Source organism: Tamandua tetradactyla, chromosome 15 (assembly GCF_023851605.1).
Source record: "Tamandua tetradactyla isolate mTamTet1 chromosome 15, mTamTet1.pri, whole genome shotgun sequence".
NCBI lineage: Eukaryota > Metazoa > Chordata > Mammalia > Pilosa > Myrmecophagidae > Tamandua > Tamandua tetradactyla.
Genome location: NC_135341.1, coordinates 56,163,732 through 56,189,993, shown reverse-complemented (window position 1 = coordinate 56,189,993; position 26,262 = coordinate 56,163,732). Strand labels below are relative to the sequence as shown.

The window sequence follows — 26,262 nt, the reverse complement described above, 5'->3', positions numbered from 1 at the left end:
AGGCGGCAAGAAAGTTCTAAGAAAAAAAGGTTTAAATGTACAGCCCTGAAAAAAAACAGCTATGTACGTTACAGTTTCTGACAAGGAAAAAAAAAATCAGCCGTCACCTACTGGCAGGAGATTCTGCCTACAGGAGGATCACAAAATCACTAATTAAAATATGGGGGCTCCCGGATACCTTCTCTGGGGAAGGCCACTGCTGGAGAGAAAGTGAGGGAAAAGGTGTAATAGTTATCTTGCAGTGAAATGAGCTGGTCCTGGTTTACCCTGAGGCGAAGCCCTGAGTGATCTCATCCATAAAATGAGGGGGTAGAAAATCTCTAAGCTCTTCTGCACAGTATTGCAAAGGAAACAGGATTTGGAGTCAGATAGATCTCAACTCCAAAACTTACTAAATGTACAACTTATGTCATTCTATGGCTCAGTTCCTTCATTTGTAAGTAAAGATTCTACTTGCATTGGAGTTAGAGTTAGCTGTGAGTAGTGGCTTAAACAAGAAGCTTATTTCCACCTCATGGAAAAACTCTGGAGGTCAGCAGTCCAGGACCTGTGTCAGCAGCCCAGGACTCTAATCCATCAAGTCCTCAAACGCTAGGTTTCTTCTGTCCAGATGGGTTTGTCCCAGTCACCTCAAGGTTCAATGGCTCCTAGAATTCCAGCCATCATGCCTGTATTCCAGTTTCAGCCATAACGTCTACTTTTCAAGAGGAAGAGAAAAGAAGGACGGGCACACAAAGGTAGTTCCCAGGAAATGACTATGTGACAACACTGCTTATATCCAGAATGTAAAGGCATAGCCATCCCTAGCTGCAGGGGGAGATGGGAGGGGGGTCAACCAAATAAGAGTTTTATTTGGAACAGCCATATACCCAGCTAAAAACTAAAGCTCTATGACTGTAAAGGGGAGGGTGGATACATCCGCAAAACGCTCCATCTCACTGAGACCTTTTAAGGATTAAATTGGATAATATACATAAAGTGTCTGATGCTTCCTGCGCCCGCAAATGTATTCCTCCTCCTGATGATAGCGCTGACCCTGCGTGATCTCTGCTTAGACAGCTAATGTGAAGAAGGCTTTTACTGCCTGGTCTGTCTTTTACAGCCTCATCTCCTGCTACACCTCACAAAAAACCTGCCTTCCAGACAGACCCAACCTATCCCCGTTGTTCATGCCTCCAAGTCTTTGTCTTGTCTGTGTGATGAACTTCTTCTCTTCATTATTCTAGGTCTTCCCTCACCTACCACTTTTTCTCTTATCCCCAGAAACAGCTGGTGCTCTCTGTCTCCCAGGTGCTGCCTCTATACTAGCACGTACCACCCTGTGTCCTAGCAGCAGCTTACATTTCATAAGGGCTTTCCATGTGCCGGCCATCGTAAAAGCCCTTTGCACACCACTTCTCCATGGATCCCCAAAACCCCAATATCACCCCATTACAGATAAGGAAACTGAGGTACACATAGAGGTTAAATAGTCTGTCCAAGATCACACAGGTAGTCAAAATGGCAGAGGCAGGGTTCAAATACAGGCACCAGACATCAGAGCCCGTGCTCTCAGCCACTACGCTAAGTGGCGGCCCCTACTTATGGAAGGATTCTGTGTGTCATTTCAGACTAGAGATGGTCCAACAACATCCTGATGGCCAAATTCCAGCCCAAGGCCTGTTTTCGTAAATAAAGTTCTTCTGCCACACAGACACACCACTTGTTTACACTGACAGAGTTGAGTAGTTAGCGTGAAAACCACATGGCCCACCAAGCCTAATATATTTACTATGTGGCCCCTAATGGGAAAATTTCACCCACCCCTGGTGGAGACTCTAGGTTCCTGAAAGCAGGACCTGTGTTTTTTCTCCTTGGGTCTCCTGCTTTTTTGCACGGTACTTTGCACAGACACGAAAAATACATGACAAATTTGGGGGGCCATTAAACATTCCACCAGGCCTAATTACACACAAAGACCAGTGGTCTGGAGGATGATAATACTACTGCTTATTGGGGACTTGCAGAGTCTCCTGATTCTGTCCAGATGCCTCTGAATAACCAGAGGACCTAGGAAAACCAGTCAGTGGTTTTCGTTGCATGGTTAGCAGATGCCAACAGCTCTGATGGAGTGACACCCCCTACCCCCACCTACCCCCCACCCTGGGGGAGAGGACTGGAGGATATTTTGTATGTCACATAATATACTCAACTTCCCTGAGAGAGGGCCAGCCCTGGCCAAGCCCCCAGTTCCACCCACACTTAGAAAGAAACCTGGATTTCACCCCTTTCCAGGAGGGGTCCCAACTTCACACACCAGCCTCACCTCATAGTTCTCTGCCCATGTAAACAGCATTTCAGATAAAGACTTAAAACATACTCTTAAAGAGTTCTTAAAAACTGATATTGACCACCTTTCAATTTTTTTATCTTTGAATCAAAATATTTGTAGAAAGGGGAAAAAAAAACACACAAAAACATAGTCTGCTAAAAACTACAAGGCAACATGAAAAGTTATTAGTGGCTCAAGCACTGTCTTTGACCTTCAAAGAACAGGCTTGCAACAAAAGATGCATATAATGTCTCGTAATTTTATCATTATTATTGACAAAACTGCTTGAGGCACAAATAAAGCATTTTCTTTCTGGCCTGTGACCATATTCAATCCAGCCTGCGTTATCAAAAACCAAACTCTGGACTGTTTTCTTTTTAATTCTCTCGTGGCCTGGCCCCAAATTACATCAGTGAGGGGCCAGGCAGAGCCCCAAAAAGCCTCCCACATTTCTTACACAATCAGTTCAACTGTCTCCTTCCAGGACACAGTATCTCCTTGTTGCATATTTCTCAAGACTACCAAGAGGATTCTGAGGAACCACCGATTGGATGAGCAGTAAATACTAAGAGCCACTCACTTGGCAACTCAGAGAGGTTAATCCACCAGGCCCCCACGCAGTGGGAGGAAGGGCTAAGCAACACCTGAGTATCTGCTAAGGCTGGGTCTAAAACACCTACCAAAATCACCCCTAGCTTCCATGAAGTTCCTCACTGGCCTGCCAGTCAACAAACTTCTACCAAGGACCTTCTTTGCCCCAAGCACGGTGCTAGGCCCAGGGTGTAAGCAGCTTCACAATAACACTACAAGGTTAGTGTCATTTTATAGGTGGGGAAACTGAGGCCCAAAGAGTTGCATAACTTGCTCAAGGTCACACAGCAAAAAGGAGGCAAAGTCAGAACTGCATGGAAATCCACCCAAGTTGTTGGCCTGCGCTCCAACCAACAGACTGCCGCTCTTGGAAGCAATGCAACTCGGACCGGCAAGAGGCAGTCAGTCTCCGCTTTCCAAAAGCTCTCAGGATGGCAAAACAGAAGTCAGCAAGGACAGGAAGCAACCCTTACACTCATACGCTGCTGGTGGGAATATGAGGTGGTTTAGGTGCTTTGGAAAACAATCTGGCAGTTTCTAATGAAGTTAAACGTACACCTACCCTGTACACCTACCCTATACCTCGGCAATTCCATTCTTAGTTATTTACCCAAGAGAAATGAAAGCATGTGTCCATAAAATACTTGTACACAATAGCAGCTTTATTTATAATAACAAAAAACTGGAAACAACTGGAACATGATCCACAGGAGAACAGATAAACAAAGGGTGGCATAATCATACAATGTAACACTACTCAGCAATAAAAAAAGAAACAAATTAAAAACTACTAGTAATCACAACAGGGATGAATTTCAGAACGTTATGCTGAGCTAAGTAAACCAGACCCCAAAAAGGGTCCATTTATGTGAAATCCAAGAACATACAAAAGTAATTCATGGTGATAGAAATCAGAAAAATATTTCAGGGGAAGCGGAATTAATTAGAAAGAAGCGCAAGATGATTTTGGAGGTGGGGAGTTGGATAAAGATGTTTTGTATCTTTTGAAGGAAGAGGGTAAACAATTGCAAAACTCATCAAATAGAGTGCCTAAGACCTATGCATTTCACTGTATGTTAACCATTCTTTAAAAATATTCCTCAGGCTAATAAGTCATTCAGATGATGAAATAGAAAATAGAGATTATCACCGGCATACTTCCAAAACTGATTGCTCAGTAGTATTTAAAGAACCCACAAAGAAACTCTTATTTGCCTGTTAAAGGGAATTAGGTTTATTCACTGGCATTAGAACCCAATTTCCCTCACAATAGTACTTACCTTACATCTGCCCAAGGCCCTGCCTAGTAGACAGAGATGAATGAGTCCAGCAACCCTTCCTAACAAGCCCACTTACAGCTGGGACACAAACGGCACCTTCCCATGAGAAAAGAGAGAGAGATGCCTGTCACCTTGGCAACCGCTGAAGGGTGGGAAAAGTTGAGTGGGTGAGGGAGACAGAGATGTGAAGACCTACCTTAGAACAACGGCTGTGTGGGTGGCTGAATAATGGACACGACGGGCTCATCCATCCACCCATCCACATGTCTGCATCCTACTGCTTGCAACCTGTCAGTGTCACCTTATACAGCAAAGACTTTGCAGGTGTGATTAAGTTAAGGGCCTTGAGAAGGGACGATCATCTCTGGATTTTCTGGATAATCACAAGTGTCCTTAAAAGAGGGAGGCAGAATGTACTATGCTAAGTTTCCAGAAACCTACAACTTCCAGATAGGTTCCTAGGCCAGATAAGCCCTGAAACCCAGAGGGGCCAACCTCTCCAGAACATCAGCTAGTTCCATCCCCCTATCCTATATTATCCGCCTTTTCCAACATAAAAAGTTAGAATAGGTATAGCCCAAATACCCCTAAAGACTGGAAGAAAGGTCAATTATAACAGAGAAGACAGGATTTAACAAATGAGTATGACTGCTGAATCATTATATTGATATTTCTTTCAGTTTCCAGTGTCTTGGAGCAGCTAGAAGGAAAAACCTAAAATTGTGGAGCAGTAACCCATACCAAACTGAAATCTAGTTCTACAACTAACTGTTGTGCTGTGCTTTGAAATGTATTGCTTTTTTGTATATATGTTATTTTTCACAATAAAAAGTAAAAGAGAGAGAGGCAGAGTACAGAGTTTCTGTTTGGGACAATGAAAAGTTCCAGAAATAGTGGTGAAAGTTACACAACATGATGGACTTAATGTCACTGAATTGTACTTGTAAAAATGGTTTTTATGCTACGCATATTTTACCACGATAAAAATAAATAAAAATGCACGGGTAGGTCAGTGGTCAAATGTTCGCCTTTCACATTCACCTTCCATGAAGGAGAACCAGGTTAGATTCCTAAACCATGCACTAAACAAACAACAAACAAACAAACAAATAAATAAAGAGAGAGGTAGAGGAAGATTTGATAAGCACAGAGAAGGTCACATGAAGACAGAGACAGAGACTGGAATGTACAGCCACAAACCAGGAAACACCAGCAGCCAACAAAAGCTGAAAGAGGCAAGAAACAATTCTCTCTTAGAGTCTATGAAAAGAGCATATCCCAGGCAACACTTCAATTTCAGCCTAGTAGAGTTGATTTTGGACTTCTGGCCTCCAAAATGGGAGAGAATGAATTTTTGCTGTTTTAAACCATTAAGTGTGTGGTAATTTGTTACAGCAACTACAAGGAACTAATACAGACTGGAAATCTAAAATAATTACTCATTCTGCTGGCAGGCTGCATTCCCCTATGTCCTCCCAGTATCAACCCAAACTGCCCAGAAATATCCAAATTAGTAAGTCATTTTTCTGGTTAGAAGAAAACATTGGGGAACATTTTCATCATCTGGGGATAGGCAAAGATTTCCTAAACAAGACTCAAAAAGAACCGTCATGAAGGGGAAAAGTTGACAAAAGTGACCATATTAAAATAAAGAGTTTCAGTTTACAAAGACACTATTGAGAAATGAAATGGCAAACCACAGAGCAAAAAAAATGGGTCTGCTCTCTCTATATATATATGTATGTTCCTGTGTGTGGATGTATGCATGCATTTATATATATATATAAAAGAACTCTTTTTTCTATATATTTTATATATATATATTTATATATATATATTTATATATATATATATATATATATATATAAAAGAACTTTTACATTTCAATAAAGTTAGACAACTCAACAGACAAATGGTCAACGGACTTCTAAGCACCTCACAAATATAACATCCAAATGACCAATAAAAGCATGAAAATGTTGTCAACATTATCCATCATTAGGGAAAGATAAATTAAAACCACAAGGAGATGGGTGGACCATGGTGGCTCTGCAGGCAGAGTGCTCACCTGCCATGCCAGAGGACCCAGGTTCGATTTCCGGTGCCTGCCCATGTAAAAAAAAAAAACCACGAGGAGATACACAACTATGTGATGATACTGTGAGCCACTGGTTGTATAACATGTATGGACTGTATGTGTGTATGTATTGTATGGACTGTATGTATTGAAGATTTCTCAATAAAAATACATATATATTTTTAAATATAAACTTTCAGGAAAAAAAAACACAAGGAGAGACCACCATACACCCCCTTGATTGGTTAAAACGAAACAATAGACAATACAAAATACGGACAAGGAGGTTGAACATCCAGAACTCTCATACAATTCTGGAGGGAGCATTAACTGGTACAAGCACTTTGGAAAACTCTCTGTCACTGTGTAATATGCTGGACATTTACAAATGCTATAACCCAATACTTGCACTGCTAGGTATACACCCACAGAAACACATATACATATGTTCTGCAAAGTATATGTACTAGAATGCTCATGGCAGCACTATTATAATAACCGCAAACTGGGAAGAATCCAAATGTCAATCCACAATAAATAAAAATATATTATAGCACATCCATAATTGCTATAGCAATTTCACTTAGCAATGAAAAACAAAACCGCCACCACACACAGCAACATGGATGAACAGCATACACAACGTTCAGGGAAAGAAGCCAAACACAGAAGAGCACATACTATACAATTCCATTCATATGGAGTTCAAAATGAGGTCAAACAAATCCAGAGTGTTAGAGATCAGAATAGCAGGCACCACATCAGGGGAAAGGGGTGACTAGAAGGGGTGGAGAAGGGGTTCTCTGGTTGCTGTTTCTTGATCTGACTGTATTCCACTTCTGAAAATTCACTGAACTGCACATTTAAGATTAGTGTGCTTTCCTGAACATGTATTAGACTTCAAATCTACTTCCAAAACTCAGTTGTTCAGAGCTTTTATGAAAAGGTCTGAGCAATTTTTCTTTTTCTCAATAACTTTTTTCAAACAGCAAAATGGATACAAGTGTACCTTCAGGAAAAAAAAAAATAATGAAAAAATAAAAGAGAACAAAATAAAAACACCCATAATCCCACCAACCAAGGAAATCCACTATAACCATTTTGTTGTAAATCTTCCCAAAAGCACATATACTATAAAAAAAAACACAAACCAGATACTGCAGGAAGTAGTTATACAGCAGGTATTCAATAAATATATTGAACAATAAATGAATAGATATTATACACTGTTTTCTAATGTAAGCAACCATCCATTTTTATGATTGTCAGTGAATCAGTATGGTTCCTTAAAGGATTTTAACTCACAATTTTAGTCCAATCTGGCAATCCAGATGGCAAGATATGCTAATATTTCTTAAACACATATAGGCAAGAACATAAAACCCAAAGCAAGATTCTCAACCCTGGTATCACCAAGTACCTCTAAAATTACTGGAAAATTCAAACAACCCTCATTTTAAGTCAGTGTGGCATTAAAAGTTAATATATGATATTCACTCAAGCATTAGGGACTCCCAGTTTAATAAACCAAGCCCTCAATCTTGGCACTTGCCCTTATGAACTTATTTCTGCAATGGCGAAGCTAAGCCTACTCAGAATTATGCCTTAGAGTCACCCCCAGAGACCCTCTTTGTTGCTCAGATGTGGTCTCTTTAAGCCAACTCAGCAAATAAACTCACTATACTCTTCCCTACATGTGACATGATCCCCAGGGGTGAAAGTCTCCCTGGCAACATGGAGATATGACTCCCAGGGATCAACCTGGCCCTGGCATCATGGGATTGACAATGCCTTCCTGTCCAAAAGGGGGAAAGAAATGAAACAACATAAAGTTTCAGTAGCTAAGAGATTTCAAATGGAGTGGAGGTCATTCTAGAGGTTATTCTTTATGTAAGCTTCAGCCAGATAATGCAAATTGCCAAAGTGTGCCAAGCCCCAACTAATAGCATTCCTAAAAACTCTAAAGAAAACCCTGGGCTCTATCTAAGATACTATGAAAGTTTGACTTAGTAAATTTATTCTTTCAGAAACTTAAGGCCTCCAGATTGTTCCTATTCCAGATAAGCCCTGAAACCCAAATATACCAGTCTCTCTAAGAACATTAACCAGTGTCATTCCTCCACCCATGAAGTCAACTCTCCTTTACAATATAAAGAAGTTAAAATGATCATTGGCCAGATATTGTGAAGACTCAGAGAACAATCAAATGAGAGGGAGAAGCTGTAACTGAGAGGTTAGAATTTAACAAATCCTTATGATTAGTGACTCACTATATAGGTATTTCTTTTTAGTTTATAGTGTCTTAGAATAACCAGAAGGAAATACATAAAACTGCTGAACTGTAATCCAGTGGCCCTAATCTTTGATAATGATTGTTTATAACTTTTTTTGTTTGTTTATAGGCAGGCACCAGGAATTAAACCTGGGTCTCTGGCATGGCAGGCAAGAATTCTGCCACTGAGCCACCGTCGCACCACCCCTATATAGCTTTTATCACGTGACCATGTGATTGCAAAAACCTTGTTACTAACACTCCCTTTAGCCAGTGTATGGGTAGATGAGTAATAAAATAAGGACATGCATGAAAAAATAAAATAATAATAAGTTGGGCATATGGGGAAAAATATCCCTACAAAAACAGTGGACAATAGTTATAATATTACTTCAATAATCTTTCGTCAATTGTAGTAAATTTAACTACTCTTTAGAAAAATAGTAGAATTTTTAAAAATATCATCAATTGTAACAAACTTTCCAATGCAAGTCTTCCTGGTGGGGAGGTAGATGGGAATCCTGTATTTTATACGATTGTTCTATAAACCCACAACTTCTCTAATACAAAAAAAAAAGTTTTTAATTAATTTATGATTGTACTCAACAAAGATGGTGATAAAAGAGATTTCAAGGTACTGTTTCCCCACTGACTCTTGGATAAAAACTGCCAGAGCCTTCTTCCTCAGAACACTGGAAGATAGAGAGTTGTAGTAACTGCATGAAGACCAAATCAAGAAAACACACCTAAAAATGAGAGAAAACGGTTGTGGCGCTCTTGCTAGCTTCTACCCAAACTCCTTTCCAGTACAGCATAAAGCTAGTCTGTGTTCTCATTATAAGTCCCTGGCCGTATTTCAGAGGGAGCACAGCATCCCTTATGTGTACACTGAGTTGGCTGTATGTCAGTGCCAGTCTATCAAGTGGCAACCCATAAGACTGAACCAGGCAACTTCTCTCAGGTTGGCCCTCCCAGAACTTGACCTGCAGGCAGAAAGAGCTTACAGACACTAAAGCAGTGCAGGAAACAATTAAATCAAAGTAGGCTGGGGCAGAGGCTTACCTGCTTTATAATATACTACACAGTTCCCAGGAGGGGAAAGAAATTCTATTTCTTAGGGTGTAGAGGTATTGACATCTGAATTCCTGTAAATAGCACAATGCCTAAAGCCAGAAGTAAGCACAACACCAAGACAAAATGAAGTCTGAGAAAAGACTGAAAGAACACTGGACTTCACTTTCATCTCAAGTCAATATTCTTGTTGGGAGTGCTAAATTCTGAAGGAGAGCACCAGCCAGCACAGCCAATTTGCAGAGACTATGAAAGGCATTTTTGTATTGTTGTCTCCGTCTTTATCAGCTCCTGGACATCAAGGAAACCTCTGTCATATCACCAGCTGGATATCAACTTAGGGAACACACAGCTCAGGAACTAAATTCCAGAATTAACACTTTGAAATATTAAAATGTGTAGTGTGCAACAAATGATAAAAGATAAACAAAGAAACAGGAAATGATGGCCCATGCAAAGGAACAAAAAAATCCAGAAACCATCAACAAAGAATACCAAATTTTGAAAATGCTGAACAAAGAGTTTTAAAAAAAACAGCGTCCTCAACATGCTCTAGGAGAAAAAGGAAAATATGAAGAATGAACTAAAGAATGTCAGAAAAACACTGAATGAACAATATAAGTCTCTTAATAAAGAGATATATTTTTAAATGGAACCAAACAGAAATACTGGAGTTGAAAACCACAATCACTGAAATGTAAAATTGCCTGGAGACTTTCAGCAGCAGATTGAAGTAGGCAGTAGAAAGAATCAGTGAACTCAAAGACAAGACAATTTCTCCTCAGGCTGAGGAGAAGAAAGAGTTAAAAAATGAAAAAGAGTGAACAGAGCCTAAGAGACCTGCAGAACACCATCAAGTATACCGATACATGCATTGCGGGAGTCCCAGAAACAGACTGGGACTGTTTCCCAGTCAGTGCAAAAGGAGTATTCAAAGATAATAGCAGAAAACTTTCCAAATTTAATTAAAGACATGAATATACATTGTTACAGTAAGGGTCATGTGTCAACTTGGCCAGGTGATGGTGCTCAGTTGTCCGGTCAAGCAAGCACTGGTTTAACCATTACAGCAAACACATTTCATGGCTAGCTAACAAACCAGAAAGTTGGTTTATTAAATCATCAGTCAGTTGACTGTATCTGTGGCTGATTATTTCTATGATCAAGTAAGGGAGTGTCTTCCACAATGAGAGAACCCAATCAATTGGATTTAATCCAATTAGCTGAAAACTTTTTCAGCTAATTGGGGGGACATGGGCAGGCTCCCAGAATTGAACCCGGGTCTCTGGAGATGGTGGCTCAGTGGCAGATTTTTCGCCTGCTATGCCTGAGACCCGGGTTCAATTCCCAGTGCCTGCCCATGCCAAAAAAAAAAAAAAATCATGGAAGCAAGAAGACAATGGGATGAAATATTTATAAAGTGATGAAAGAAAATAACAGAAAACCTAAAATTTTATATTTGGTAAAACTGTGTTTCAAAAATGCAAGAGAGATTAAGACATTCCTAGATAAGCAAAAACAAGACTAAAGGGAGTACTTCAGTTGGCAAAACTGTGTTTCAAAAATGCAAGAGAGATTAAAACATTCCTAGATAAGTAAAAACAAGACTAAAGAGAGTACTTCAGAGTGACAGGAAAGGACACAGACAGTGGACCACAGCAGCATAAAGACCTCTGTTTAACAAAAACATGGAGACAATTATAAATGCCAGTAATGTTGTAATGTAATTTTTGGTATGTAACTACAGATTTTACTTCTTATAGTTTTTAAAATGCAAATGCATAAAAAGTAATAACAAATCACTGGTTTTGGACATATAATGTACAAAGATATCATTTTTAACCAGTACATCAAAAAGGTGGGGGGGAAGAGATGTACAGGAACAGTGTATGTATATGATATTGAGGTTAAGTTGGTATCAAATCAAAAGTGATTGCTATAATTTACATTGTTAAATTTAAGTTCCCTGATACCAATCAGAAAATATCTGAAAAACAGATACAAAAAGAAATAATAAAGGATTCAAATGGTACATTACAAAAATTAAGTAAATAAGAGAGTAAACATTACTAGAAAAACTGAGGAACAAAAAGAAATATATAAGAAATAGAAAGACCGCAGAAAAAGAAATAAGACGATAATAGAGAGAAAAAAATAAAAAATAAAAATATATATATAATAAATAAATAAATAAATAAAGCATATAAGACATATAAAGACCAAACAGCAAAATGGCAGAAGAAAGTCCTGCATTATCAGTAGATACTTTAAATGTAATTGGATAGAATGTTCCAGTCAAAAAAGAGACTGACAGAATAGATTTAAAAAAAAAAACAAAAAACATGACCTAGTTAGATGCTATGTACAAGAAACCTTGAATCCAAAAATACAAGTAGAAGATGCTATGTACAAGAAACCTTGAATCCAAAGATACAAGTAGACTGAAAATGAAAGGATGGGAAAATATATACAACACAAAAAGTAACCAAAGAGTACTGGGGTAGCTATACCAATATCAGATAAAATAGACTTTAAGTTAAAAACTACTAGGAAGGACAAAGAAGATCACTGTAAATTGGTAAAGAGGTTTAAACCAACAAGAAGACATAATAATTATAAATTAATGTGCACCTGACAACACAACTTCAAAATATATAGAGCAATTATTGACAGACTTGAAAAGAGAAATAGACAGCCCTACAATAATATACCACTTTCAATAACAAATAGAACATCTAGACAAAAGATCAATAAGGAAATAGAAGACTTGAATAATACTATTCATATTAAGCTCTAAATGCTTACATTTAAAAAAAAAAAAAAGGATCTTAAATCAGAGACCTAAGCCCATACTGTAGGATCTGGAAAAAAAAAAAAAGAGGCAAATTAAACTCAAAGCAAGAAGAAGGAAGGAAATGATAAAGATTAGAATGGAGATAGAGAATTTTAAAAGAGAGGGAAAGAGAATCAACAAAACCAAAAGTTTGTTCTTTGAAAAGATCAATAAAATTGGCAAAACCTTAGCTGGACTATCAAAAACTAGAGAGAGAGGACACAAATAACCAAAACCAGAAATGAAGTGGGGGGGGGGGGCATTACTACTGACCCCACAGAAATAAAGGAGGATTACTAAGAAGATACTATGAATAGTTATGCCAACAAATAGATAACCTAGGTAAAATGGACAAATTCCTAGATATACACAAACAACTTACACTTACTCAAGAAAAAATATAAGATCTTAACTGGCCAATAATAAGCAAAGAGATTGAATATGTAATCAAAACTCCCCAACACAGAAAAGTCTAGCAGCAGATGGCTTCACAGAGGATTTTAGCCAAACTTTCCAAGTACTGTTCAAACTCTTCCAAAAAAATGAAGAGGAGGGAACACTCCCTACTGATTCTATGAGGCCAGCATCCACCCTAAAACCAAAACCAAATAAAGATACCACAAGAAAACTACAGACCAATATCCATTATGAATAAAGACATAAAAATCCTCAACAAAATACTAACAAACTGAATCCAATAGAACATTAAAAGAATTATACAGCATGATCAAGCAGGATTTACCTCAGGCATAGAGGATGGGTCAACATTTTAAAAATCAGTTAAAGTAATACACCACATAATACAACCAAGGGAAAAACCACATGACCATCTCAATTGACGCAGAAAAGGCATTTGACAAAATCCAGAACCGCTTCTTGACAGAAACACTTAGAAACCTAAGAATAGAAGGAAATTATGCTCTATGATAAAGAGCATCTATAAAAAACCCACAGCTAACAACATAATGGTCAAAGACTGAAAGCTTCCTGTGTTGGTTTGAAAGAATTATGTACTCCAGAAAAGCTATGCTTTAATCCAGATCCAATCTCATGAAAGCAGCCATTTCTGCCCTAATTCAACATTGAAGGCAGAAACTTTTGATTAGATTATCTCCACAGAGATACGGCGTGCCCAATTGTGGGTGTGACCTTTGATCAGATGGAAATATGACTCCACCCATTCCAGGTGGGTCCTGATTAGTTTACTGGAATCCTTTCAAAAAGGAAACATTTTGGAGAGAGTCAGAAACAACAGAAACCTCAGAGCCAACACAGAGAGGGGCAACAGAGAAAGAAAGCTGACAGAGAGGGAGGTGACAGAAACTTCAGAGCAGAGTTGACGCAGATGTCGACATTTGGAGAACAGAGACACAGATGTTTGGAGATGTTTGGATTCCAACAGATATCATCATGAGATGTTAGGCAAATCAGAACCTGGAGAAAGCCAAGGGAAGCCAAGAGATGAAAGCCAGCCCCAGAGAAGCAAAGTGAGGAACCCCCACAGGAACAGAGGCTGAAAGCAACAGAGCCCAGGAGCAAGGTACCAGTATGCCTTCCCAGCTGAGAGAGAAAGCCAAGATGTCATCGGTCCTATCTTTGGAGTTAGAGTAAACTCTTGTTAATGCCTTAATTTGAACATTTCTATTTGTGTTAGAACTATAAACCTGCAATTTAATGAATTCCCCTTTTTAAAAGCCATTCAGTTTCAGGTATATTGCATTCTAGCAGTTTTTAGCAAACTAAAATACTTTCCCTCTAAGATCAGGAACAAGACAAGGAAGCCCACTGTTATCACTGTTATTCAACATTATACTGGAAGTTCTAGCCACAGCAATTAAGCAAGAAAAAAATAAAGTAAAATGCATCCAAATTGGAAAGGTAAAAGTAAAGCTTTCACTATTTACAGATGACATGATCAAACATATAGAAAATCCTTTAAAAAACACAATAGAGGACGGGCCACAGTGGCTCAGCAGGCAGAGTTCTTGCCTGCCATGCTAGAGACCTGGGTTCATTTCCCGGTGCTTGCCCATATAGAAAAACAACAACAACAAAACCACAACAGAGCTAGGACTAATAAACAAATACAGCAAAGTAGCAGGGTACCAGATTAACAACCAAAAATCAATAGTGTTTCTATTCAATACTAATGAACAATCTGAAGAGGAATTCAAGAAAAAAGTCCATTTACAACAGCAACTAAAATTATCAAATACCTAGGGATAAATTTAACCAAGGTTGTAAATACTACACATACACAGAAAAACACAAAACACTGCTAAGAGAAATCAAAGAAGACCTAAATAAATGGAAAGACATTCCACATTCATAGACTGGAAGACTACATATTAAGATGTAAGTTCTACCACAACTGATTTAAAGAGTCAATGAATGCTGTGGTGGTTTGGAGCTGTATGTATCCCAAGGAAATATGTTCTTAAAATTAATTCACTCCTATGGGTTGAAATCATTGTTAGAAGGGCTTCTGATGAGGTTACTTCAGTTAAGGTATGGCACAACCCAATCAGGATGGGTCTTAATCCTGTTACTGGAGTCATTCATAATCAGAATAAAATTCACACAATGAGATAAAAAGCCATGGAAGCAAAAAGATCAACAACCCAGAAGAGAAGGGAGAGGCCACCAAATGCATTGCCATGTGACAGAGGAGCCCAGGACAAGAATCACCAGCAGCCAGCCCTAGATTACCAGTCTTCAGGAAGAAAGCATTACCTTGATGGCACCTTGCTTTGATCTTTCCCTAAGTTCAAAATTGTAACCTGATAAATTCATATTGTTTAAGCCAACCCATTTAATGGCATTTGCTTGAGCAGTCAAGGAAATGGAAACAAATGCTTATCAAAATTCCAACAATCTTTTTTGAAGAAATGGAAAATTCAACCCTACATTTATGTGCAAGGGCAAGGGAAATTTTGAAAAGAGGAAGGAAATTGGAAGGCTCACACTTCTCAATTTTAAAACTTATTACAAAGCAACAGTAGCCAAAACAGCATGATACTGACACAAGGACAGACATATAGACCAACGAAATCAATTCAAGAATTCAGTTATCAGCCCTCAAATTTATGGCCAGCTGATTTTGACAAGAGTTCCAAGTCTACTCTTTTGGGAAGGATGAGACTTTTCAACAAATAGTGCTGGGAAAACTGGATGTCCATGTGCAAAAAAGTAAAGGCAGATATTACCTCAAACCAAATACAAAAAATCAACTCAAAATGGATCAAAGACCTACATATAAGAACCAGTATTATAAAACTCCTGGGGAAAACATAGGGAAGCATCTTTAGGACTTTTTGGCAGGCAATGGCTTCTTAGACTTTACACCCACAGTACAAACTACAAAAGAAAAAAATAGATAAATAGGCCTCATCAAAATTAAAAACCTTTGTGCATCAAAGGATTTTATTATGAAAGTAAAAAGACAACCTACACATTAGGAGTAAATATTTGGAAACCACATATTTGATAAGGGTTTAATATCCAGAATATATAAATAAATACCATAACTCAACAGCAAAGTGACAAACAACCTGATTTTAAAAATTGTCCAAAAGACCCAATAGACATTTCTCAAAAGATATACAAATGGCCAATAAACACATGAAAAGATGCTCAACATCATTAGCTATTAGGGAAATGCAAAAGTACACAGAGACATCATTTCACATCCACCTCAACACCTACTATTAAGAAATACAGAAAATTACAAGTGTTGGAGAAGATGTGGAGAGAGAGAAACACTCATTCATTGCTGGTGGGGATATAAAATGGTGCAGCCACTATGAAAAGAAGTTTGGCAGTTCCTCAGAAAACTAAATATAGAACAATTACCATATGACTTGGCAATCCCTGTACTAGGCATATATACAAAAGAATTTAGATCAGGGACTTGAACAGATGTTTGCACACTTCTGTTCATAGCAGGATTTTCATAATTGCCAATGGATTTTTGACAAGGGTACCAAGCCTATTCAAAAAAGAAAGAATAGTCTCTTCCACAAATGGTACTGGGAAAACTGGACATCCATACGCAAAAGAATGAAAGTAGACCCCTATCTAACACCATATTCAAAAATTAACTCAAAAAAGACTACCTAAATATAGGAAGCGAAACTATTAAAATCCTAGAAGAAAACATAGGGGAACCACCTTCAGAACCTTCAGGCAATGGTTTCTTAAGTATTTACCCCCAAAGGCATGAGCAACAAAAGAAAAAACAGGTATATGGGACCTCATCAAAATAAAAAAAAATTGTACAAAGTACTTTACCACAAAAGTAAAAAAGACAACCTATTCAATGGGAATAAATATTTGGAAACCACATACTAATAAGGATTTAATATCTAGAATACATAAAGAACTGCTTTAACTCAAGAACCCAATGACAAACAACCCATTTAAAAATGGTAAAGGAGTTGAATACACATTTCACTGATAAGGATATAGAAATAGCCAATAAGCACATGAAAAGATGCTCAATATCATTAGCCATTAGAGAAATGCAAATCAAAATCACAGTGAGATAACCTTTCACAGCCACTACAATGCCTACTCTTAAAAAAACAAAACAAAACAAAAATAAGTGTTGGAGAGGATGTGGAGAGACTGGAACCCTCATATATTGCTGGGGGGGAATGTAAAATGGTGGAGCCACTGTGGAAAACAGTTTGGGAGGTCCTCAGAAAGTTAAATATAGAATGGTCAGATGATTCAGCAGTTCCAAGTCTAGGCACATACCCAAAGAATTGAAAGCAGGGACTTGAACAGATATCTGCAGACTGGTGTTCACAGAAGTATTATGCACAATTGCCAAAAGGCAGACGCAACCCAGGTATCCATCAACAGAAGAATGAACAAATGTGGTATAAACACACAATGGGATAATATTCAGCTATACAAAGGAATGAAGTTCTGATGCATGTGACAACATGTATGAACCTTGAAGACATCATGTTAAGTGAAATAAACCAGACACAAAAAGATGAATATTGTATAAGCTCACTAATACAAAATAATTAGAACAAATTCATAGTGTCATAAATTAGAATACAGATTACACAGGGACCAGGGTAGGGAACGGGAACTTCATGTTTAGTTCGTGTAGAGTTTCTGTTTGGGGCGATAGAGAAGTTTTGGTAATGGATGGTGGTGATGGTAGCACAACAATGTGAATGTAATTAACAACGCTGAATTATATATTTGAGTGTGGTTAAAAGGGGAGATTTCAGATTGCATATATGTTACTGGAATCAATATTTAAAAAAAACATAGAAGTGGACAACACAACAGCGCATCTTAATGTAAACTATGGACTATAGTTAATACAGTTTTTAAAATATTGTATCATCAATTGTAACAAAGCTACACACTAAAGCACACTAAAGCAAAGTGTTAATACTAGTGAAAATCGGGGGGTGGGGGGAGGTGCATGTATGAGAACTCTCTTTCTGCATGATTCTTCTGTAAACCTACAATCTCTCTAATATAAACATATTAGAGATAACATAATTAGAGATAAACATAAATATTTTTTAATTAATATATATCCTGTTTTGGTGTGTGTTTGTTTTTTACTGAAAGAAATGACCCCAAGTTGCTGGGAAATCATGGCTAGTGCTGAAATGCTGCATTCTCCAAGGACGTTATTTATCCAGATCAATTCAAGTAAGCTCTGGATATTTGGTCACTAAAGCACTACATGAGGTGGATTGTGGTAGACTCTCAATTAGGAAGGGCACGTCACAAGAAAATCCAGAACTCCTAACCTAGAAGACAAAGGCCATTAGTTGCAGAGAACAGGGCAAAGTGTAAACATATTAACACAACGACAAGGTGACAAAGAAATAGAGAACCATTTCTATAATAATACTAATAGCTAGCCACTGGCCAAAATATAATGAAGCCCTGCTTTGATTTTTTTCTCTGTCATGCATTCATTCTCTTATTCATTTCACAACATTTATTAAACCCTTATTATATCAGACACTGTTCTAGGCACTGGGGAACTGTGTTTGAATGAGTCAAATCTCCTTGTTCTCAGGGAGCTTATATTCTAGCACACAGACGAAAAAGTCAGAACACAGAGTATGTCAGACGGTGGTGGTCTAGAGAAAAATAAAGAGAATTAGAGATTAGGGGTAGGGGGAGAGAGTAACGTGCTGCCCGTACAAGCTATATACTTTTGTTCCAAGAAGTGAAATGATCCCTTCCAAATGAAGTCATCATCTTCTCCCCAGAGAACTCTGCAATAATTATGTTAATGTGGTCCCAGAGTAACTACAGAACTCAGAAATTAAAACCAAGAGTTTTATGGACTAGAAAGAGTCCATTTAAGAAGGATAAATTGAAGATCCAATAATAGCTACCACTTCTCAATTCCTTGCTACACACTATCCTCAACACTTTATATGCTGGTATTCTCACCTAATCCTCAGAGTGGACCAATGAGAAGGATAATATACATCTCCCCACCTAAAAAATACAAGAAAAATAGAAGCCCAAAGCAGTGAAGATAACTGGTCCAAGGCACCACGTGTGCTAAGTGTTGATGTCAGAATTTGAATCCAGAGCCCACACTATTCTTCGTCCCCAAATGAATGCCTCCAGTTCTCTTTTGCCAACATGTGTCTTGTTCTAGTCAAGATTTGCCTTTCAGTACGTTATTGAGTCCTTACAATCGTATCCACCACCCAAAAAAGAACTGAAGGCTGAGTCTATACTTTTCCAAACAAAACAAAAAGTGAATGGCAATGAAGACCCTCAAATATTCATATATCGATTCCTAGATCCAATTAGAAATTCTTTCCTCAAAGCCTCTCTTTGTGGGAACCTCAAAGTAGTTCCATTTTGGCTTGAGACTAAAATTAGCCTTAGGATAAACTTCAGTTCACCCAGACAATTTCTTACCCCGCTGAGGCATTTCAAATTGAACACAGACCAAACAGTACTCTGGGTTGTTCCTGGTCCTACCCACAAACATGTTCCTCTCCTGAGATCTTCAACTCCATAAATGACAGCTCATCCTTCAGGCCTCCCAGCTTTGGAGCTTTGGAGCGCTAACTCTGAGTCTCAGGTGTCACATTAATACCCAAAGTACCAGGGAATGACCAGGTTGTCAACTCAGGAGTTATCCTTGACCCTTTTCTTCCCTCACCTTTACATCCAATCCATCAGCAATTTCCATTCTCTCCACTCGCAAACCATTCATTGCCCAAATCTCCCCCTTCTCTCCACTTCTCCTACTCTCCAAGTCCAAGCCCCCAGAATCACTTGTCTGGACCACAGTCCCCTCCTAATTGGTCCTCTCTGCTCTCACCCCTTAAAAATCTTATCTCTAGTCACCCCTGGGCCACACAGACTCAAGCTTCCAGATGGATGAGTGGTGATGAGAGCTGTGCGTGCAAGGGAGCTGCTTCTTTTTCCAGTCGCTCTCATCCAGGTTCAGTCTGAACGTCCACACGGCCCGTGGACAACAGAACTTGACCCCCAGGAAACATGAAAACCCAGGAAATATAAAAGAATAGCTTGACTACCTTTCAGAGAAAGCAGAGGGACCCTGAGATCAGGCAACAAAAGCAGAAGACAGCTCATAAGACGTCTATGCAGACAAGAGAAAAATAACTCGATATTTCAAAAATCCAGGTGCTACTGACAGATAGGTATATAAATTCTTAAAATCAGGATTTTGTAGAGTTGTGAGGTACGCAACTAGGTGAGTGAAACTTGAGGACATTATGGTGAATGAAATGTCAGTAACAAAAAGACAAGTATTATCGTGCCCACCTCATATGGGCTAACAATAATATACAAACTCAAAGTTGAAGTTAACAGCATGGGTTATCAGGTGGGGTCTATTGCAGAGGTTCCTAAACTATAAGCTCTTACAGCAGTCACATCTTCTGGAGTTGTAACCGTTATTTCTAAATTCTGAGATGCTGAGATATTTATGTACAATCTGGTCAGTCCCTGGTACTTTGGGTATTAATGTGACACCTGAGACTCAGAGTTAGAGCTCCAAGGCTATGACATTACTCCATACAGCAGCTGTTAAAAACACTGAAACAATTGTCAGACTTTGATGAGAGATATGAATGAAGCAGATCTGGGCTAAGGTAAATCAGAATACAGGGTAAAGGATGATATGGTCTATATTTTTTTATTTCAACTTCTGTGTGAGACCAAAGGAAGAGATGTTTATTTGGTACAAAATTTATACTTTGGGTAACACGTTATCTAATTTAACTTGTATGGTAAGTTTATTCGAACACCATATTTACATGCAATCTTGAATAGGGTGTGAGATCTTTTTGGTTCATACAGGTTAGTGTGATGCCCTGATACATCCCAGAGTAATTTGAGCAGCAAATAAAAATGGATTTACAAAGTCCCCAGGGCGGACTGGGGTGAAAGGAGAAAATATTAAACTTCCCATCTGGGGAATTCGATATCTTCACAGTGGGGACAACCAGTTCAATAGGATGAGCCCTCAATCTTGGGGCTCACCTTTGTGAAACATACTCCTGCAAAGGATAGGTTAAGCCTACTCAAAATTACGCCTAAGAGTCACCCCCAGAGAACTTTTTGTGTTGCTCAGATGTGGCCTCTCTCTTTCTCAGCCAACTCGGCTGATGAACTCACTGCCCTCCCCCCTACGTGGGACATGACTCCCAGGGGTGTTAATCTCCCTGGTAACATGAGACATGACTCCTGGGGATGAGCCAAGACCCAGCATCATGGGATTGAGAAAGCCTTCTTGACCAAAAGGGAAAAAAAGAGCAATGAGAGGAAAAAAAGTTTCAGTGGCTGAGAGATTTCAAACAGAGCAGAGAGGTTATCCTGGAGGTTATTCTTAAACATTATGCAGACATCTCTTTTTAGTTTATGGTGTATTGGAGTGGCTAGAGGGAATTGCCTTAAACTTTTGAACCATATTCCAGTAACCTTGATTCTTGAAGGTGATTGTATAACTATATAGTTTTTACAACAATGTGACCATGTGATTGCGAAAACCCCATGGCTACTGCTCCCTTTATGCAGGATGTGGACAGATGAGTAAAAAAATAAGGACAAAAATAAATAAATAATGGGGGGGATAAGGGGTAAAGAGCATTCGATAGATTAAAATACTAGTGGTCAATGAGAGGGAGGGGTAAAGGGTAAGGTATATATGGGTTTTTTTCTTTTTTCTTTTTAATTCTTTTTCTGGAGTGATGCAAATGCTCTAAAAACGATCACATTGATGAGTACACAACTATGATGATATCGTGAGCCACTAATCGTATACTTTGGATGGACTATATGGTGCGTGAAGATCTCTCAATAAAAATATTACAAAAAAAGATTTTGTAGTGTGAACAGTCATTACATATGCTTTAACTCCTTATGAAACCGTCTATTTAAAATTTTACCTTTCAACCTGGCTTACCGTGATGTTTTAGAACCATTCTTAAAAAAAAAAGAAAGAAAGAAAGAAAGAAACAGTCACCATGCATGTTAAAAACAAAACAAAACAAAACAACTACAATCTCCATTTCCACCCAGCAGCCAGAGTGAACATTCTAACACAAAAATCAGACCATCACCCCTACCGCCGAAAATCCTTCCTGAGCAGCTGGAACACAGACTGAAATTCTTGCACCAGCCTGCCTCCCCAAGATTCCTGGGATTCACCCTCCCCATTACTCTCTGCTATCGTGCCCCACCCAAAAGCCTGTTCTCACCTCCTGGCCTTTGCATTTACTGAGCCCTACACCTGGAGAGCCCTTCGCCTACTTCCTTCTCACTGCTGGCTCAGTGACGTTATCTCCTCAAAAAACTTCTCAGATCCAAAGTACAAAAACCAAAAAATGGGTGATAAGATAGCGCTATAGCTTAAAATATGAACAGCAGTAAAGACTCCAGATCCACACTTAAAATTATTTCCACAAACAGCTGCTTTTAGCTCTTCATCATTTTTCTACCTTCAAAACACTTGCCACTTTATGGAATTTTCTTCTTCATTTGTTTAGATGTATTTACTCTTTAACACCATCCTGTAAGTCTACATAATGCTATTATATCTGAAAATTTTCCTAAGCTATATATAATAATGAATTATAGAAAAGCCTTAAAGTATTTTTCCCCATATTCTGATTATTTCGCACTCTCTCAGCCAATGAGTGTGGAACCAAGCGTTCTGGACATTCGCTCCTGAGGTGGGTGTTTCCATGACACGATCTTCTCTTCTGTGTCCTCTCTTCGCATCCTTTATTTTGTATTCTGGTCCAAACCGCCTTCCTAAGGACCTGCTGATAGGGCTGAAAGTACTACAAATAAATAAAGGCAGAATATGATGCTGAGTGTTAAAATGGAAGCTTTACACCAACTTGAGGACATGCAAAAGGAAAAAAGGATAAAAACTGTTAATGGACAACTGGTGTTAAGTCCTGGGAGCTGGTGAAGGGCAATATAAACAGCACAGCAGCCTGGGAGTGTTCTCCAAGAACTGTGTGTCTGGAGAGCCTCATTAACTGCAGGGGATTTGAAAAACACTGCCAAAGGCAGAGGCTACAGAGCCCCCAAAAGGGGCATGACTCAGTGAGTCCACCTATCTGCACCCTGGGCTGGGGGCAGGAGGGGCTAGGAGAGGACTTCACCTACTTTTTAATCCTGAATCTCTTCAACTACTTTACGAGAAAATGCCCATCTGTTTTGTCCACCGATATAATACCAGCTCCTACAACAGAAGATAGTCCTACTGAGCACATAATTGGTGCTCAATAAAATAGTCACTGAGTAAATAAATTAATGAACATTCTCAAGATTTCTGTCTTTATTCTCGTCTTTTCCTTTTCACTGATGCAAATCTCCCTTTGTAAGACCTCTTGAGAAGGGAGAAGTGTACCATCACAGAGCCATCATAAATCTTTTTCAGATCACTAATGGACCTTCAGCCATAGCTGAGAGAACATGGATGTGGGAAATCCAAATCCTGACATAAGGCATTAACCACTGAAATGAGACAATGCTTCTAAAGTTAGCGGTAGCTTAGAAGATGGAAGTCTATTATAGTAAGAACAAACAGTGGCAGACAGCTATAAATCACGGGAAACCAATTCAGTAATGATAAGCCTCACTTAAGCATGCTCAGTAGTGTACACAATATCACATTTCACCTATGTAGCCGCAGTCACACAGAATGATGATGATTTTGCCTCGTCTCAACATTCCCTTCAACCTAAACACCCCAACGAATTTTAAATTATGCAAAAGCATGAGTTACTCCAATTCTTCTTAAATCCACTCCACAGGACAAGTCCTTTAAAATATGTTACAGGTACAACACTGTCCCCTAAGAAGTAAAATCACTGGAATCCAAGGTAAAAGCTCTGTTAGTATCATAAGCTACTTAAGGAAAAAACATTCTAAATCACTGTCCAACACACTACCAAAATGCTATCACAGAGAAGGTACCCTAAGGTGTCATTTATAAGACATGGTTACCAAGAACTGAACTCAGATTTAGTCATCTCATCTCTCTGTCTTCCTATGAACTCTACCTATTCTTTTTCAACTTTCGAGATTTGAAGGGGAAAAGGAAGAGGCAAGGGTGGGCACTGGGATTAGTTTGAGAAATAAAAGGATTCAAAAGTTAAACTTTCACTAATATAGTAACAGATCTCCAAAGAAACCAAGGAATTCAGAAAAGTTTGACATCAACATAGAAACAACAGTTTGTGTACTTTGGAAGGTAGCTTCTTCCTAGTGGAGTTTCCTGCACAGTATCTGGCGGTCATGTTTCCACTTGGATGCAACCAGAACTTTTTCCAAACAAGCTACTGGAAGATATGACCAAGTAATAATCTAGTTTATGAGCAGAAACCAGCAAGAATTCCCAGGCTGTGACTCAAATCTCATACCTACCCCAAGAACTCCAAGTCTATTAAGATCTAAGAGCTTTTAAAGGCAAGACAAAAAATCCCACCAACAACCTCTCCAAAAAGCCCTCTATTTCTCCTTGAGCGGACATTTGTATTTCCCTCTAGTCTGTTTTTGAAAAACAACGTAACAAATTCTGAACAGCTGTACCACTTCTGCGCCTTTTAAGTCTTCTTCACTGTAATCGTCCACACACCACCACCCCCCAAGCGTGTGGGGAGCGCTTTCATCCTTCCACGTGTCCTTAACGAGCCTATTCAAAACTGTTATCGGAGACTGAGCAGAAACTTCGGAAGGCATCTACAGGGGGAAACAATAATTTAAAAAGCAAACTGTCCATCTCGAAAGGGGGGAAATATTAAAATACAAGAAAAACACTAAACTTCCTTTGCAAAGATTGGGGGTCCCAAGCCACAGCTGGGGAAGGTGTACCGCACACGCACCCGAGGGCACTAAGGATGACAATTGGCAGTTGCTGTCGTCGTCGCTTCTAACGACCGAAGTTTAAAATGAACTATTTATACAGAGAATTGCTATGATCGGACCAGAAATGTTAACGCTTTTTCAGCCGGGCACCAAACACGCACTCTCTGTTTCCTTTCCCAGACATTCTTCAGGGGTGCGGGACACCGCCGGCACGCCATCACGGCGACTAGCACGCTCCCTGCCGCCTCAGTCCCTGCAGGTCCCACTACAGAAGAAAACCCGAGCTCTCGCCTCCCCACCCCCGGACACTGCGGTGCGGTCCCAGAGTGGGGTCACGGCGCGCCCCATCCTGGACACCCAACCTCACGGGGAACAGGGACGCAGGAAGGACACCCGTGCGTAAGCAGCACCGCGTTCGCCGGCGGCACCATCGCGCGCACACTCACACACACACACACACACACACACACACACACTGAGCAGCGCGCGGGGAGGGGCGCGTGGTGGCGCGGGCAGTGGGCGCGTTACCTGTTCTGCCAGCCCTGGAGGAGGTTGGTGTATTTGCTGAGCACGCCCTCGAGCGCGGGCTCCCTCCTGCGGCCGCCTCCCCCGGACGGGCTAGCGGCCGCCGAACCCGGGCTGCTGCGGCTGCCCCCGCCGCCGAGCCCGGCCACTACCGACCGGCTGGACACCCCCCGGCTCGCCAGGGAGCAGGAGGGCGAGGAACCAGCCGAGGTGGCGCGGCTGCTGCTGCGGCTGCTGCTGTTGCTGCCCCCGCCGCCGCTGTCAGCGCCCTGAGCCGCCCTCTCCATGGTGTGTGCGCGCCCGGGGCGCGGGAGCCAGCCACCGAGACGGCCCCGGCGCTGGGGCTCGCTGCGCGGCGGCGGCAGCTGCTGCTACAGCTCCTGGCGCTCCGGCCGCGCGCGGCTGCTCCAAATCTCCGGGAAATGCCTGACTCATACAGGAGGAAGAGGAGGAGGCGAAGGAGAGCTGGGAAGGAAGCCAACGGGGCTGGATGCAGCTGCGGCCGCCCCTCCTCCGTCGCGGCCCCGGCCCCTCCCTCCGCACTAGTTTACCCCGCAAGTTCCCAGCGTGTGGCCGGCTCGGCCCGACCTGCTCTGGTCCCTCCTCCTCTTTCGCGGCCCTGCAGCCGCCCGGGGGTGGAGGGCGCTTTGGAGTGCGGGATCAGCAAGTAGGGAACGCCCGAAATCCACGCCCTGGAGCTCCTGGTGCCGCACCCTCTCGGATCTGGAGCTGCGAAAAGGGAATCTCCGCACGTCGTTCCCCCCACCCCCAACCCACCTCCGGACCTGGAAGGAGGAGCGGCCCCACCCACTCTGACCACCCGGATATAGACCCGCCTGACTGGGCATATACACGCACTCCTCGTCTTAGGCACAAGAACCTCGGCCAGACGCATGTACGTGGTAACCTGAAAATTAGCCTCTAGGGCAGAGCAAAGTA

At 40.3% G+C, this 26,262-nt stretch overlaps 1 protein-coding gene across 2 annotated transcripts in view; it reads right to left on the bottom strand.

Moving 5' to 3' along the window:
- Window positions 1-25,625, bottom strand: part of OSBPL10 (oxysterol binding protein like 10) — a 328,106-nt gene extending 302,481 nt beyond the window's left edge. For both annotated transcript variants that reach the window (XM_077129920.1, XM_077129921.1), the window contains exon 1: window positions 25,327-25,625. In XM_077129920.1, the coding sequence (XP_076986035.1) occupies window positions 25,327-25,610 (284 nt within the window). In that variant the 5' untranslated portion in view covers window positions 25,611-25,625. The remainder of the gene's footprint in view (window positions 1-25,326) is intronic.
- Window positions 25,626-26,262: the final 637 nt, after the last annotated feature.